This window comes from Aegilops tauschii, chromosome 6 (assembly GCF_002575655.3).
Source record: "Aegilops tauschii subsp. strangulata cultivar AL8/78 chromosome 6, Aet v6.0, whole genome shotgun sequence".
Taxonomy (NCBI): Eukaryota; Viridiplantae; Streptophyta; class Magnoliopsida; order Poales; family Poaceae; genus Aegilops; species Aegilops tauschii.
In genome coordinates, this window is record NC_053040.3 from 6,770,766 (window position 1) to 6,788,880 (window position 18,115).

At 49.1% G+C, this 18,115-nt stretch overlaps 1 protein-coding gene across 1 annotated transcript; it reads right to left on the reverse strand.

Moving 5' to 3' along the window:
* Positions 1-9,948: 9,948 nt before the first annotated feature.
* On the reverse strand, positions 9,949-13,383 carry LOC109737094 (uncharacterized). Its single transcript, XM_020296317.4, has 2 exons — positions 12,162-13,383; positions 9,949-11,603 (listed from the first exon to the last, which is right to left on the reverse strand). The coding sequence occupies exons 1-2, from the start codon at positions 12,947-12,949 to the stop codon at positions 10,136-10,138; spliced, it is 2,256 nt and encodes a 751-aa protein (XP_020151906.1). The 5' UTR covers positions 12,950-13,383; the 3' UTR covers positions 9,949-10,135.
* Positions 13,384-18,115: the final 4,732 nt, after the last annotated feature.

Sequence of the window (18,115 nt, forward strand, 5' to 3'; positions counted from 1 at the left end):
TGTTTGGACCAGATTGGGAGTATTTATCTCGATTTCGACCGTAGACAAACCCTATCGGGCGGCCCCGCTATCCTTGCCTGGCGCGGGGACGCCTCCCCTCCCTCGCAGCTCTGCGCGGTAGTATCAAGCCACCAGCCCACGCCGCCACTCCCGCGCCGCGTCGTTCTGCGCCACCTATGTTGACGACCGGCAAAACGGGTTGCCACCGCCTGGTCGGACTGGCCGGTCCAACTACGATCTCCCTCCGGATGTCTCCCTCCGTTGATAAGTTCAGAGTAGGAGAACCAGGATGCCAATGGACACCTCCAGACTTCACTCCGCTCCAGAGTCCAAAGTCCAGACCAGCTCACGAGGACACGATGACGTCCAACTACTTGTTGTTTGCCTTGCCAACTGCTACTATAGTACTATGTTTGAGTTAGATTATCATATATTCATATATACGAATTAGATAATAATAATATGTACTTGTTGGTTACTCTGTCATGTGATTACACATTCTTTTTATCTATTGACTGGTATATTAGTGTATTGCTTAAAAAATGACAGTCGAACCGGTGAACACCGGTCCAACAAGTAAACCCTGAACCAACAACATTGCCGGTTCAATTATCGGTCCGGTTTCTTAGACTATGGATGGCAGCAAACCAGCAGACAAATGCACTCGTACTCGAATTCATGAACGGCTCTACTAAATTAGAAAGACATGCGAATGAATTTGTGGTTGGATGAGTAGGAGGGTTGTGGTATCTCCGGCCCATGAGGGTTCAAGGCCTTGATTTGACACTGCTGCTTGCATTATCATGGATTTATTTCAGGCCTTCCGACCATGTGCTTTCAGTGGAAGAATACGTTGCCTTCGACTACGAAGGCATGTGTGGCAACTTCGTCAATCCCAAAATGTTGTGCCAGCTTAGTCTCTTGAAATTGACCAAAGAGCTAGGATGTGCGTGTGTGTTTATAAAAATAAATGTATATTCATATGTATGAGCGTTTGAGTTTGTACCAAGTTAGGAAAAAAACAGAGATCACGGAATCTTGATGAAAAGAGCTTTTGAATGTTACTGATTTCATTCACGTTGTGAGCAGCCGAATGGCTAGCCCTGTGCTGTGACCGGAGGGCTGGAGGCCTTCCTGTTTTGTTGTGCTCTCCCGGCCCATCTCTCTCTGACGGGACAATTAATTTTGACGTATTTACTGTGTCGCTGGGCCTGGCCGACGAGGTAATGCAGTACGTACTACAGTACTATATAGATCTTGGACTGCCACTACTCTGCCATTTGTGACTTTTGCAGCACGTCGCAGCTCCAGCAGCGAGCCGAGCTGTGGCTATCTGATCCCTGGCCGTGCCGTGGATTTGTGATCCAGATTGAAGCAACGCTCGTGGCTCCCTCTGCATGCAGGCAGGCACACACGGAGAAATGGAAGGAAATGCATGCTAAAATAGAGACGGAGCAGGCACGCAGGTACTGCCAGCGAATCCACGAGGGAGGCCATCGCGCGCGTCGCGTCGCGTCGGACGTGACCCACGTAGGCACGCCCCTGTACAGCCAGTCAACTCTGCTAGCCACTTGCATAGCTCCACGTGGCCTTGCATGTACTGCAGGCCCCGGCCGCGCCTCTCGGACCGGACCGGACCGACGGCGGCACGGTCCCGTCTACCACCCTACCCGATGTATAGACTGTAGCTATTCATGTATAGTACCGACGACGTAGGCGCAGAGGCATCGGCAGACTTGGATGGACACCTTTCCATCCATGGAGCCCTCTTCCAGCCAAGTGGCACCTTCACCCCTGCATGCATGCATGTCATCACGGTTCTTAAAGAAAAATGCATGTCACTTGGCTAGCACAAGGCCGAGGGAAACCGGTGGGTCGGTCCACACGTGCCATGCACGTGTGTGGTGGAGAGGAGAGGGTCCTGTCCTGCGCCTGCCACGACATGCGTCAGGTGACGTCAACGTCTGTACCATGGATGCAGCGAGGGAGCGACCCTTTCTCCCTTTCTTTTTTTCTTTTCTTTCGCTCTTTGCATACCCTTTCTTTTTTTAAGGACGGGGCCGTTTCGCCTCGAGGTCCTTGCTCTCGCCCGTTATTACTCGGACCTCCTCCAATGGAAAGGTGCTTAGAGTAACTTAGTGGGGCGTAACTTAGAGTAGTAACATGCATATGAAAAAAATACAAAGGAGAACCTGGGTACCAGCGCACCCTATATGCAAAAAAAAAAAAATAGTAATTCAAAACAAGTTCAAAAAATCCCGAAACTTTTTTTGGTATCAAACATGATCAAATATTGTAGTCGTATAAAAAGATTCGTCAGAGAAAGACTTTTGTTGTATCATGGGTCGAAGATTCGGTAAAAAACGCTATATACAAGTACTATACACGCTATATTGTCGTCATAAACTTCTGTTTTTTTCCCTGAAGTCAAAATGAATCATTTCTTGTCCAAATTTTTTATACGAGTAGAATACCTAGTCATGTTTGATTCCAAAAAATATTTATAATTTTTTGAACTTTTTTGAATTACTAATTTTTTTGGCGCATATAGGCGCCAGAACCCGAGAGCACCAAGTTCCTGTCCCATGCATATGTTAATAGTCTATGTTACTACCTCCACATTGGGTACTACTCTCTCTCTTCTTAGCTAGCATGCCATATCAGTTTTTTGCTTAGTTTACAACCTTAGCACATGTATAAGGTGGAGCATTGGGAGGGGTATCAATCAGACTCTTTGCTTTGGGAACCGGTTGAAAAGTTTCCCAAAGAAGGAAAAGGAATTAGTTCCAACGAGGGTTTCTGCTGTGTTCTACGGTGCAGGTCCCATGATCCAAACATGTTCAAGCGGTTTAAAGGTCGGCATTGGAGATGCGCTCTGAGATCAAGCGGGCTAAGTCGCCATCTCCGGCGAGGGGTTCGCATCACTTCCCTAGCAAGCTACCGCGCTGATTGATCATCCCGAATTTCGGACAAGACGTGGCCAAGGCTAGGACCGACCGTCCTCATCGATCCAACAGTTGGCCGGACATAGTACGTGTAGCGTACAAAGTATTTGTCCGAACATGTAGGAATAGCTAGCGAAGAGGTAGCATATAGGACGGTCCCTTGCGTCATCAACACGACACGTCATGCATGTGCTAGCATGGGATCGATAACGATGCGTGCATGGGACCATCAGAAATTCAAGTGTGTCGGCCTCTTATTACTCACGTACCATACGTACCATGCATATGCATGACTCGGGAAACACGAATTAACTAGAAGAGCGTCCATGAGAGAGACCATGGGTGTTGGGTGATAGACTGATAGGTTAAGGTTAGCATCACAGGAGCACATATTGAGTTAAACTGATCCTAATTGATCAAGTGAATAATCATTGATGAATATTTGTTTTCTCAAATGATTTGATTTTTCTTATAAACACGAAATACAACATAGAAGGGAATGCAACATAGATGAGTAGATCCCTGCTCGAACGCAATTGTGTAAAGCTTATCAGAGATGATTGTCAACAATATTTTTTGAGTGATGCTGCACGGACCACAAAAATTGCACGATCCTTGGACGACATTTCACATGAGCTGTTGATTTCCTTTTTGTTTTCCATCTGTATGGTCCATGTTAGTGCTGTGCAAGGATTGTGTAGGAGAGTCTCGCTTGCGCATCACTTTCGATAATTTTTCCAATGACAACCATACTCCTACACATGCCCAGCTATCTTCTCGGTATCGAAAGGGTCACATCAAAGCTGCCACCTTAACGAGCGAGAACCTAAAATAATCAAACACTTGTGGTGTAGTCATCCAAATTGTACTACTTTTTTAACGACGGAAATATATTAATATTGAGTAGATATGAATTACACTTGGCCTCTGTACTATCACGACCTAAAGAGCTACTCAAGACATCCAGGAGGATTGCAACCTGGTAACATGATAAGTGCTCCGACAATGACACCTCCTGAAAGGGAATGACACACGAGCGTCGTTATTGCTGGACCCAACAAATGTGGTCAAGTCTTGAGTTTTCACCTAGGAGAGTAGTCTAGATAAACTCCATGCAAGTCTTTAATAGGAAACATCGGTAACACCACCGTTGTCCGATCCAGCTACTAAAGATCGAGTTTTCACCCCTTGAAGTCAAGCTCCTGCACTGAAAGAACACCACCTAGCTGACATCGCATTGCTTTGTCATCACCTGCCAATACATCATCGCATGGCTACAAAGACGCACAATCCAGACGGAGACCTAGCCACACAATTAGAACCACACCTGCACAACACATGCCGCCGAGCAGTGCACAAGGACACCTGCCATGTCCATGGACCATCGGTGCCATGCCGCCGAGAGTTCAACCCGCCCAACAGAGCCATTTAGGAAAGTCGCGTGGGGCACCTTGGACAAGATGAAGTCCACACATCAAGCAGAAGTTGAGTCATCCCTCACCCGTTGCCATCTTTAACCCTGTCGAGCACTCCAAAACTCTGCGCCGAGCAGGGGAGATCTAATCACCGGAGCATGCGGCCGAGAGCCTCCAATACAGAAGCTAAGAACAGCTGATTTTGCGGCCAATAGAGATGATTAGCAGTCAAGGATCATATCATCGGGAGAAAAATAACCGATGCGCGTGCAATCACACGAGATGCAAATCGTCTCCATACATGGACCAGAAGATGCATCGTCACCGCCGTCGAGAAACGGCAACCGAGAAAGTTCACCGTCGTCGCGAATCAATGAACATAAAGCCTCCGCCACGAATCACCATCACCGTCGTTGACGCCATGACCGGCCACCGCGCTCGCCTCACGGCCGCTACGCCATGGCCACCCCCGAGATGTCTCGAAGCCGCCGCCCCGACGTCTACCTGCGCCAACATTGTTGCCTGATTATTATTTTCGGCATTGTTATTGCCTGAGCTTGATGATGAAAAATATACTCTTGTAGCAACACGTCACAGAGTTTTCAAATTATTAGTAGTCTGTATTGGACCACTGAAATCTTTAATTTCAGATGTATACGTGTCTGTGGACCCCCGTAGAGACAGATGGATACTGTCCGGTGTACATACTACATGGTGACCGGTGGTTGGCCGAAATTGAATTCGCGGGCACTCCAGGCCAGGCTGCATATCCTCCTCCGAGATAAGGGGAAACACAGAGACAGAAAAAAAAACAGAATATAAATCGAACGAATATCAAGAGGGCTCGTCGTCGTCTCGCTTGGTTTCATTAGAGCGTGAGAAGAGAACAGGAACGGAGGAAGGAGACGAGACGAGACGAGACGGTGATGGTCCTGGGCCGCGTCGGCGTGGGCCTGGCATGTCCAACGGACGGAGCCCACCGGTGTCCTATCGCCCGCCGATCGTGACCCCCTCTTGGACTGCACCGCAGACGTCCCCAACTAAACATTGACATTGTCTAAAAAAAAACTAAACACTGACAAAATCACTCGCTAATACTGCTGCTGACAAATTCTAAATCAGTGGGGCTCGCTGCCTAAACAACATTCTGCTTCATCTAAGCTCCTAGCATTAATAAGCCGACAAGAAAAATAGTATAGTAACACTAATGCCAGTACCAATGATCATCAAAGCTTCTAATCACGACCTACGACCAATAATATCGCCAAATATTTCATGCAAACAAATAGCCAAAAAATAGTAGCATCAATAACACCACTTTTCACAGAAAAAAATAGTTGTATATTTTTTTTGATAATAATACTAACAACAAAGCAGAAAGCACACCTTGATTGCGATGACAACTTCCAACGAAGGTCATTGTATTGTGGATTGATCCTCAGCCAGCTTGTCCACGGATGCATCGAGATCTGGAATAATTCTATACGTGTGCAGCGGCAGCAGCTGGAGCGTGTGCAGGGAGAGTAAGATAAGCCTGGATTTGATACGGGGCGCCGATTAGTTTAGGGCAGCATAATCTGTGATTACAGCATCACGATGGAGGCCACCACCACCTGACGGCATTTCTTAATCAGCATTGTACCACCAGCCACACACTAATCTACTCCTGCGTGTACACAAGTTTCCAAGTGGAATATATCGATCCTCAAAAACAAATCAACATTGCGCGTACGTCAAATGGTTGATCAGTATTTGTAATAGTTTTTCCTTGTTACCACTGACAGTACGTGTATAAATATGATGAGGCACGAATCTCTGGAATTTCCAGGCAAAATTGGAGATCCGTCGATTCGAAGAAACGTCGTAGGCTGTTCGGAGGATTTCGATCCTTATGATTTTCTTTCTGCATATGATTTAATTTGTACTCCCTCTGCCTAAAACAAGTATTTCCCGATTTGATACAAATTTAATACAAAATTTTACTTAATCATCGACACTTCTTTTGGGATGAAGGGAGTATGATTGTTATCCTTGGGGATAGCATTGCCCTATGTTTTGGAGTAAGGTTGCCGTCCTCCCAAGCACTATTTCTATTAAACCATGTAATGTTCTAATCCGATAGGGTTTAACTCGACATGTCAATTTAATCATGTATTTATTTATTCACATGTTTTGACAATCCTGTAAATCAAATAGGCAAATCCTTTCATTCAAACAAATTTCATAGGATTTTGGAGAGGTTGGATCATTGGAAAAGTTTCTCTATAGGTGGTTTTTCATTCACAGGATTAAAGTAGTTAGCATTTCACTATGATCTTTTCTACGATTTTTCTTCGCACTAAATTTTGGAGATTTTCCTTGGTCAACTCAAACCTTTTGTACAATTCCAAATCATTCATGCTTCAAGAATACATATGACTCTGTTTACGTGTTTTCTTATTTCTATGTTTCATGAATCTTGATAATACACGAGTATCTATTTTTATATAAAAAGGGTTTAAACCCCAATCTCAGCTAATGAGCATGTCATATCACAAACAAATATATGCTTGTTTTACAAGGACAGTACAAACCTGGATGCTAACAACGAGCATGCATAGTCAATCATATGAAAGAATGTGCACACGCACCCTACCCCTATCACCGCCAAAAAATTGAGCAGGCATATATTGAGATTGACAAAATCGCCAGACACCTCATAGCCCACGGACACGCAATAGAAAGAACAATTTGAGAAAAACTAAACTAAATCCTAGAAAAAACATGTGGGCCCCCATGCCAAGTCTATGATGTGAACACATGTGTGTTGGTTTTACCAGAAGTAACCTAGCAATTCAAATTATGCCTAGTGCGCATAAACGAATATACGACTCCCTCCGATCCAAATTAATTGGCGCAACTCTATTAGGCGTTAGACGCGAATCGTGTGTGACTCTGTATAATATGTGCTAGCTAACTAGATGACGACAGACGCGAATGAGCTGCGCTTAGATTAGGTTTCATGTTGCATGTAATCGTGTAAATTCGAGAGTTTTTAACCGAGGTATCTGATTGTGGAAGAGATTACTTGAGACGTGATCGGCCACTGTCCGCGGATGCGACCGGACATGTCTGCGAACATTTAAGGGGTCGGATTTGATGTATCCGACTGTAGATATTCGCACAAACAAATATACTAGCGTTTAAGTTTGCCATCGTGTGTGAGTACGATGACGTACGATGCATACACATGTACAACTCGGATGGTTCAAATGCATTATAAATCCGTAATTTGTATGTACCTCTGACAGACAGCAGCGTCGGGTCGGCTGTCCAGGCATTTCAGGCGACTCCTCACACACGCGTGCCTGATGAGACTTGTTGTTTTATGTTCGGCCGTCGTCGTCCGGCACTTCACCACCTACTGTACGACCCATACGAGACGTGCCGGGGCCATTCTAAACAATCAGGTGCATGCGTCCAGCCGGGCCCTGACCCGACGTGCCTGCCTACAGTAGCGAGCCACTCGTATATGCATGTCTCCTGCATCGCTTCCCTTCCCGCCGGCGTCTTCCGTCTCTCAATTGATTCTTCTCCTTTTTAGCTTCGCCGCGTATAGAAGAGCCATATTGTAGTGATTCTGACATTTGTATCGCGAACGTTGCACATCACGATGCAAGGTTGTTTTCACGCGGTTTCTATGTCTTTTTCCTTTGTGACATTGGTTTCTACATATTGTCACATGATGTGGTGGATTTTATCAGCGACTTGTTGCGGCGAATTATAAGGAAACATGTTGTTATTTGGATGCATTTGAAATGTTGCAACATTTATGTTTGTTTAGTGCAATGTTGCGTATAAGTGTGAAAAGATGTTGCGCATGTGTTTTTTTTCTATTGCAACGGTCATGTGCACTAGAATGAAATAATAAATGGCATCGGACCTAGGAGGCAACAAACCGGGTTTCCTCTTTCCGACCGATGCACAACATCAAAAGTTTAGGTTGTCACTAAATCACGAAGTTTTTCTACTGCTCTATCTCGTTGATTGTCTCACTCTCGGCATTCCTCCAACGCTCCCTCTCCTCATGATGTGGCCTAGCTTCTTCCCGTCTTCTTCCTTCTCTTGGGTCCACCTGACCATCATTGTTGCCCTCCCTCTTGCCTCTCGGTCAACTCATTGGCGGAGGACGGACGTAAGTTGAGGTAGGGCGGGCCTTGGTCACTCGCCACGGGCGACGCGTCGCGCCGAGGCGCCGCCTTGCACCCTGCCTGTACCGGGCAAATCGAGGTAGGGCGGTCGCCAACCCTTGCCCTACTGGATCGCCCACCACTGGGTCAGCTAACGTCGACGGTCACTCGAGGCGCCATCAGATTATTTCTGGCATTGTTGCCCGAACTTGATACTGTTAGAAAAGCGTCTTATATTAAGTTAAGGAAGGTGTATTTGAATTATTCAAATGCATATTTATATTATAAAAATCCACAATTCGTAGCTATGCCCGACTAGCTACTCAGGCCACGTCCCTAGGTGCCACATACATACGTATGCACATATACATTGTGACGAGCTTCGGATGGTACGTACGCGCCTGAGCTTTCCCTGTCCTCCTCCTTGCAAGTCGCAAGGACCACTACGTTCATCAATCAATACTGTTCCATCATCTTAGGCGTGTCGGGGCCGTCCAAAAATCATCAAGTCCTAGCTAGCCGGGTCCAAAGCTATCGTACAACTGAGAAATGCACTTGCCTGAAACTCAAAGCCAAAACGTATAATTGTTCACAAAGCACCGTGGCACGATGTTGCTCTGCAGCATGGATTTCGTCCCCTTCTATCTCGAATGTTGCCCGCCCGGCCGTCCCCGCCCCCCTCGGCACACATCGGCCTCGCCATTCAGTCACCTATTGTCGTCATCACTAACACGTCTCCCCGGGCTCGGTCCTCTTGTGATGCGCCCATTCTACCGCCCTTGCGGACCTTAAGCTTCTCATTGACTTGCCGCCGATGGACATTGCCGCTCGATGCGCTTGCGCTCCAAAATTAGTCCTTTCCACCTCGATTTGCCGCCGATCATCGTCGTCGTTCATCGACGCCAAGCTCATCGGCGTGTGTTCTTCCTCTTCCTCCCCCTCCCGGCTCTCTCTCTTTCCGATACGCTGCGAGGTTTCGCTCCATAAGACTACCCGGTGAACACCGGCATGTAGATTTTTTTACAGTAACGTATTTGGTAGGTAGAGTACGGGTATGGTAGGTATATACACCTTCCATAATTGCTAGGCTATCACAGTGAGATTTGAGTATAGTGACCAGAGTTATATCCAGATCAAGGACCACAGACAGACAGTCAAAGACAACTGTGATTTATATATGGTACTACACCACTCTATTATTTTTCCTACTACTAGCCAGCAGGTTCCTCACTATTTTTTCCTGTGGCCGTACAAGGTAGTAAAAAATGATTGAAAATTATGCACCTGCCGACACTGCCTCTCCCATTGACCATCACACGTCCTCACACTTGTTACAAAAATAACAGGAAAATATAAACGGCCATGGTCGACAAACACAAATGTCTAAGAGCTAGCTAGTGACCTAGCTTGAGCTTGGGATTATGAAAGTGATTAATTAAACTAATCTTCTTGTAGATATATAAGCAGTAGTAGTACTAACAAGTAAGTGATTGATCCATGGTAGGCTAACAACAAGCTGCGGGAAGAGGAAAAAGAAGCAAATTTTCTCCGGCGCCGATCGATCATGTCCTAGCTAGCTAAGCATGCGGTCCTAGTTAATCAAGCTCTAATGATCGTCGTCGTCGTCGTCGTGCCCATGGCTCTGGCCAGCCTCGTCGTCATGCTCGTCGCCTGCTCTCCCCGACGCCCTGCCCATGCCCACGTCGCCCTCGCCGTCGTCCTTGGTCTCTGCATTGCCGCCACGGTCGCCGTCGGTCGGGAACCCCGGCGGTGGGCCGTAGTGGGTGTCGGCGGGGTACTTGACCACCGCGTCGAGCAGCTCGGAGCTGGCCTTGTTGGCCGCGTCGTCGGCGCCGGCTATGGCATTGGCGTTGGTTTTGGCGCTGGTGTTGCCGGCGGCGGAGGAGGCGCCGGAGCCGTGGGCGGAGCGGGAGTAGAGGCGGTCGAGCTCGTCGAAGTAGGGGCAGGTCTTGGCGTGCGCGGGGCGCTTCTTGCCGCTCTCCTTGGCCTTGCGGAAGTACTTGTTGATGTTCTCCCACTTCTCCTTGCACCGCTTGGCGCTCCGGCCGCCGTACCCCGCCGCGGCCATGCGCACGCTCACCTCCTCCCACAGCGGGCCCTTCAGCCCGGGCTCCTGGAACCGGTTGTCCAGCCCGGACCGCACCCGGATCAGCGCCTCCACCTCGTGCTTCGGCCACCGGGACGACGAGCTCATCAGCGGCAGCGACAGCTCGCCGCACTCGTAGGGGACCAGCTCCCTCCCCGCGTCGTGGCTCGTCGCGTCGTCGGCGGACGTGGGCGCGGCGGGGTTGGCCGCCGCCGGCGGGGGGAGGGTGATGGTCTCGCCGGAGAGCTTCTCGAGGTAGGCGATGATGGCCGTCTCCCGGGCGGCGGCGCTGGCGCGGTCCTGGGCGCGCGCGGCCGCCTCGCGCGCGAACTTGTCGGCCTCCTGCCGGCGCCACGCCTCGTCGCGCGCCGCGCGCTCGCGCTCCCGCCGCTCCATGGCGTCCAGGAACTGGCGGTGCAGGCCCTCCTGGTGCTCGATGAGCCGCTGCACCAGCTGCTCGAAGAAGGACGCCGACGCGGTCAGCTGCTGCTGCTGCTCCTGCCGCCGGCGCTTCCGCTTCCGGCGCGCCTCGCCCACCGACGCCAGCGGCGGAGGCGGCGGCTGCGGCTGCAGCACCGCCGGCGCGTCCTCCCCGGCAGAAGTCTCCGACGTGTTCGCCTGCGGCGCGTCCACGGCCGCGGCGGGCGCGCCGCCCGGGAGGTCGGCCATGGACGGCGGCGGGAGGATGGCATTGTCGTCGCCCGTGAGGCCAGAGCCGGAGCCCGTCTGCCCCGCACCGCCGCCGCTCCCCGGCTTGTAGATGGCCTCCAGCTCGCTGAACAGCTTGTAGTTCCCGCCGCCGCCACCCGCTGACGCAGCAGCGCCCGCATTGTCGTCCCCGCCACCGGCCTTCTTGAAGTAGTTGGCCGCCGGAGCAACCGGCGCCGGCGACTCCGGCGTGGCCACCTTCTCCTTCCTCTTGCTGCTGCTGCTCGTGCTGTGTATGTAGTCGATGTCCAGCGGCCTCCTACACAAATCATCATCACACAAAGCAAACCAAAAGCAAAAATTCAGGTCAGCAATGGGCAAAGATGAACAAACCAAACCAATTGGCAATGTCAAGTGCGAAAAACAACAAGAAATTGGAACAATTCAAGCAAGAATTGCATCTGCCATGGCACAATTTGGAGCAATTTTTCAACCAAGAACTGCATCTGCATCTGCATGGCAAATTGTGCATGCAAAGCAAGAAAAGAGTTTCTCTTTTGCGTGATGTAATGAGAAGGGAGCTAAAAGGGAACAAAAGTTGGGCGGAGGAATCATCGGCATCAGGGGCTTGTTTTCTTTCAGGTGCGCGTGTTGTTTTCCGTCCATGTCTCTCTCAATCATGCCACTATTATTGCTCTGCTCTGCTCCCCACCCCCGAGCATCTAAAGCAGAGCCAACAAAGATGCAATCTTTCCCCCCTCCCCCTTTCCTTTCCGTGTCCGCCATGAGTGGATCCGGGCGGCGGACGGAGGAATTGGCATGTGCGCGGCGCGGCGCCATGGATGGATTGTGGGAGGAACAGTGGTGGCGTGCGTACCAGGTGGGTTCCTTGATGGAGGTCTCCTCCTCGCCCGTCCACCGACGGAGCCGGCTCTCCGTCGCGGCCTCGTCGTCGCCCCCGCCCCCGCCGTGGAGCATCATGCCGCTGCCCGCGCCGCCGCCGCCCCCCGTGCCGTCGTTCAGGGCGTCGTCCGTGGCGCCGCTCCCGCCGCTGGGGTCGACGGCCAGCTTGAAGTTCATGGCGGCGGCGAGGAACGGGGGCACGCCGGGAGGGGCGGCGCCGCCGGACGTGGCGCGGGAGCTCTCCGGCACGGCCGCCGCCTCCACGTCCAGCCCCAGCTGGTGGTGGTGATGCTGCTGCTGCTGGTGCGGGTGCTGGTGGTGCTGCTGCTGCGGCGCCCACCTCGCCGGCGGCTGCTGCGGCGGCTTGTGATGCTGCTGCTGCTGCTGCTGCTCGTGGTGGAAGAGCTGGAGGTGGTGCTGCTGCTGGTGGTGGTGCCCGGCGGCCGCCGCCTGGTGGTTCAGGAACTGCTGCGTGAACGGAATCCCGCCGGCCGCCGCCGCCGCCGCGGGCGCCACGCCGAAGTGCGCGAAGTGGGGCGGCATCTGCGGCGGGTGCTGCTGCTGCTGCTGGTGATGGTGCTGCATCGCGTGGTGGTGCAGCGGCTGGTACCTGAACGGCGCGCCCAGCTCCTGCCCCCCCGCCGCCGCCGCCGCCGCAGCCGCAGCCGCCTGCGCCTGCTGCTGCGGCGCGGCCGCCATGGCGAAGCCGCCGTCCATGATGAACTGCTGGAACTCCGACACCCCGCCGTACCCGGACTGCATCTCGGCAATGGCCGCCGCCCCTCCCAACTCCACTCCACAGTCCACTCCCCACTCCCCACTCCCAATAACTACCACCAGCACCGCTCACTCACTCCCGACCTGAAATTACTCCGCTTCCCGCATGATTGGGGAACAGTGGCAGCTCCGGAATTGAAATGCGAGCAGGAATTGGAATTTGGTGGCCGAGGGTAAGGTTGAAGAGAGAGGATATGGACTACCCGGAGTGACGGAGGGGATGGGGATGGGGTTAAGGGCAGGCAGGCAAGGCAGGGTTGGTTTCCATTTTGCTTCTTGGCTGCTCAGCTTTATCTTTTGGGCAGTTTTGGAAAGGGGTCCTTGGCGATGCCCGTATTCGTGGATGGGGTGCCCTTTATGGCTCATCTCCTGGTCCTTGTCCCGGTTTGAATGGAGCCTTGCTCCTTAGGGAATGAATGGTCTCTCATTAACATCTCTCCTTTTATTCATGTGACATTTATTTGAAGTTTATCTATCTTTGCGGATGTGTTTGATTTCAGTTGTGCTTACAAGATACAAAGGGTAGAGCCCATGGTCAAGTTGTATATTTTTCTCATCAGAGGCGTTGCTATGGAAACCGTAATTGGTGACGGTGTCTGGCTTTCGCTCTTGGTTTGTTGTGCTGTGCTACACAATGTAGTTGTGGGTCTATTGGCGGGTGTCTCATATGGAATTAACGCCGCTTTTCTGAAATCATAGCTGCCTTGAGCGCTGAAACCCATTTGAGGTGGCTTTGGACCGTTTGAACTCAACCCTAAAACTTTTGTTGCAGTGAAGTTGGGGTTGCTAGGTATTGGGCGTGATAGGTGACGACGATTCTGTGCAACCTGCATGGCTTTCCCCTTGTGGTAGTTAAGGGTCACTAATGTAGTTATCACGTGTTTTGTTTCTAAAACTTTACAAAGAATGTCTCATCTTCTTATATAATGCAAAAGGACGAGCTCCTTCATCTCATCTGCTTCTCCATGAGGAAAAAAAACTAATAACTCTCCATAATTGAAAGAGAGCCCAAGGCTACTGTACATGGTTGCTAGCATGCAGATAAATTTAAGGGGATCATTTCATAAACTAATTATAAGGTAAGAACTTAAGTCAAAATCTAAAACTTCTATTAATATGGTGCTCTTATAGCTGCCCAGACCTTTAGAGGTGGTTCGCCGGTCCTCCTCCCCAAAATCTGCAACTTTGAATCCGGACTTTCTCCATCTATTCGGCCCCTTTCTCGATATTTGCATGTCAGTTACTGTGGTCAACCTTGTCCTTCGCTTATCTATTGACCTTTTACTTGAATGGGCTTGTTATAACTTGTACCATCTCCGCCCCATATTAAGTGTCGTTCATCCGAGACTCCATTTGAGCAACACTTGATATGGGACGGGGGAGTAAATGGAAACCAGATGTGATTCAAATTTTTCTGCATATTCTCACTAAATTATATAGTCATTATAGGCGGATGCAAATATCCAATAGATTCACATGCGCTATAAGTGTTGCAATATCTTACAGTCTTGAAAAATCTCACAGGCACATCTTACGTTACAATGGAACATATCTAAAAGTTCAAATGTTTTCAGATTGAAATAGATCCCAAAATTAAGAATGTGAAAATATCAACAACACTGAACTATTAAATTAGTCATAAGTTTGGGACCAAAAAAAGACTTGTGTTTGCACTACAATGTCTCGTCATAGGAATAAAACAAATTGCAGAAGTGTGTTATCAATTTTTTTATTTCTATGTTCCGACAAGAAACATATAGAATTTGTACCCAACAAAAAAAACTTATACTCATTGAGGAAATGGAACTCACCATATTTCATCAATAGCTGTAGCTAGCCCATGACTAAACTTGTCCATAACACGATATAGCACACTTGTATCATGCACATATCCATGTTATCCAATTTGGGCCTCCTTTAGTTTACATTAATTTGTAGGAAGTCTAAAGGGTATGGATTCACTAGTAGAAAACAGGGCTTTGGTCCAGGCCAGATAAGGGCATTAATCCCGGTTCTCTTACGAACCGGGACCAAAGGGTGCATCAGTCCCGGTTCGTGAGGCCAGGGCGCCGCCCGGGCCTCGAGGGCCATTGGTCCCGGTTCGTCTGACCCCTTTGGTCATGGTTCCAGACACGAACCGGGACCAATGAGCCTCGCTCCTGGCGCAGCACCTTTAGTCCCGGTTGGTGGCTGGAACCGGGACTTAAGGTCAGTCTTCTGTCCCGATTCTGGCCACCAACCGAGAGTAAAGAGGTGCCTATATATACCCTTGCCCCTGCCCACCCTCCTCTTTGTTTTTTGGCTGTATGGGAGGTGTGCATGCGCTGCTCTGTTCTCCCTTCTATGCATGCACATGAGGTGTTCGATGAAATGCCCGAGCCACACTTAAGCTTTCTCCTCTCCAAGCTCCATTTTCCTCAAGATTTGTCTAGGTTTGGCGGTTCGTCCCGTCCCGTCCCCGTCCTCACTGCCGTCGATCGCCCGAGCCGATATCGTCGCCGGCACCACCATGGTGAGCCTCTTGTTCTTATATTCTTTCTAAAAGAAAACAAATTCTTACTTGTATGATTTAGATAGATACTTGTATAATTTTCTTAATTTTATTATTGTTTGTTATTATATAGTGCCATGGTTTTGGTATCCGCCCCCGTCGGCCCTCGTCCTGTCTATGATTCGGATGTGGTATATTATCTTTTATAACTATTTGTTTCATTTAGTGTTTATGAAAATTATGCCGACCAACGTGACATAGATGTTTTTATCTAGGAGGTATGTGAACCGGAAATTCGAAGCGGCCCTCTTGTCGAGAGGTTAAATTTAGTTGAAAAAGAAAACAATTACTTGAAGAAAAAATTGAAAAGAATTGAGGTGGAGAAGATGGAATTGGAGTTGCATGTTGCGGATGTCGTCGATGATCACAAGATCAAGATGGATGCAATGCGCTTGAAGATTAGAAAGATTATAAAATATGCCATTGATACTGAGGCTTGGTATCATTATGCCATTGGATCAATTGCTACCTTAGTGGCGATTATGATCGCTTTTGTTGTTGCATTGAAATGTTTTACATAGATTCAATGTATGTTTTAATTAGATGCTCTAGAGAGCTATATGTTGTTCTATGAGAACTATGTATGAACTTTATGTATTTATTTTTTCAGTAATAACATTTGATCACTACTATACTTTGGTTTTAATGTGATGATGAACTTGTATTAATTTGGTCACTTCTCTATTCATGATGTTCTAGAATGGTTTTCGATACACTTAATTATATAATGCACGCAGATGAACTGGCAATTGATGTACGGCGACAGACGCACCTCCGAGTACATTGAAGGCCTGCATAATTTTCTCGAAGTGGCTGAGGCAAACAAGCAGAATGGTTTTATGTATTGTCCATGCCTGTCTGTGGGAATACGAAGGATTACTCTGACTCGAAAACCCTTGACGTCCACCTCCTTGAGAAGGGTTTCATGCCACACTATAATGTTTGGACCAAGCACGGAGAAGGAGGGGTTATGATGGAAGACAACGAAGTAGAAGAGGATGATGGCAACTATCCCCCTGAATACGGTGATACTGCAATGGGGGGGAGCTGAAGATCAAGAGGAACCAGACGATGTGCCCGATAATGATCTTCGCCGGGTCATTGTTGATGCAAAGAGAGAATGCCAAAGTGAAAGGGAGAAGTTGAGGTTTGATCGCATGTTAGAGGATCACAAAAAGGGTCATACCCAAATTGCGAAGATGACAACACAAAGCTCGGTACCACACTGGAATTGCTGCAATGGAAGGCGGACAATGGTGTATCTGACAACGGATTTGGGAAGCTACTGAAAATAATGAAGGAGAAGCTTCCAAAGGATAACGAATTGCCCGACAGTACGTACGAAGCAAAGAAGGTTCTATGCCCTCTAGGATTGGAGGTGCAGAAGATACGTGCATGCCCTAATGACTGCATCCTCTACCGTAGTGAGCACGAGGATTTGAACACATGCCCGGTATGCGGGCATTGCAGTATAAGATCAGACGAGATGACCCTGGTGATGTTGAGGGCGAGCGCCCCAGGAAGAGGGTTCCTGCCAAGGTGATGTGGTATGCTCCTATAATACCACGGTTGAAACGTCTGTTCAGAAACAAAGAGCATGCCAAGTTGATGCGATGGCATAAAGAGGACCGTAAGAAAGACGGGAAATTGAGAGCACCCGCTGACGGGTCGCAGTGGAGAAAAATTGAGAGAAGGTGGGGGACTTTGCAGGTGAAGCAAGGAATGTATGGTTTGGTTTAAGCGCATATGGCATTAATCCTTTTGGGGAGCAGAGCAGCAATCATAGCACCTGGGCCGTGACTCTATATATCCATAACCTTCCTCCTTGGTTGTGCATGAAGTGGAAGTTCATTATGATGCCAGTGCTCATCCAAGTCCCTAAGCAACCCGGCAACGACATTGATGTGTACCTAAGGCAGTTAGTTGAAGAACTTTTACAGCTGTGGAATGGAAAAGGTGTACGTGTGTGGGATGTGCACAGACAGTAGGAATTTGACCAACATGCGTTGCTGTTTGTAACCATCAATGATTGGCCTACTCTCAGTAACCTTTCAGGATAGACAAACAAGGGATACCACGCATACACGCACTATTTAGATGACACCGAAAGTATATATCTGGAGAAATGCATGAAGAATGTGTACCTGGGACATCGTCGATTTCTTCCGACCAACCATCAATGTCGAAAGAAAGGCAAGCATTTGAAAGGTGAGGCAGATCACCGGAAGAAGCCCGCCCTCCATACTGGTGATCACATACTTGCTATGGTCAAGGATTTACAAGTAATCTTTGGAAAGGGTCCTGGCAGAAAATCTGTTCCGAATGACGCTGAGGGACACGCGCCCATGTGGAAGAAGAAATCTATATTTTGGAACCTACCCAATTTTAAAGACCTAGAGGTCCGCTCTGTAATCGACGCGATGCACGTGACGAAGAATCTTGGCATGAACCTGCTAGACTTCTTGGGCGTGTATGGGAAGACAAAAGATACACTGGAGGCACGGGAGGACCAGCAACATGTGCACGAAAACGACGGCATGCATCCAAAGCAGTATGAAGGTCCTGCCAGCTACGCTCTTACCAAAGAAGAGAAGGAAATC

Excerpts from the sequence above, each read along its gene's own strand:
- LOC109737094 (XM_020296317.4), bottom strand. The coding sequence starts at position 12,949 with ATGCAGTCCGGGTACGGCGGGGTGTCGGAGTTCCAGCAGTTCATCATG. Across the intron at positions 11,604-12,161 it reads TCCATCAAGGAACCCACCTG|GAGGCCGCTGGACATCGACT; the intron begins GTACGCACGCCA and ends TGATTTGTGTAG.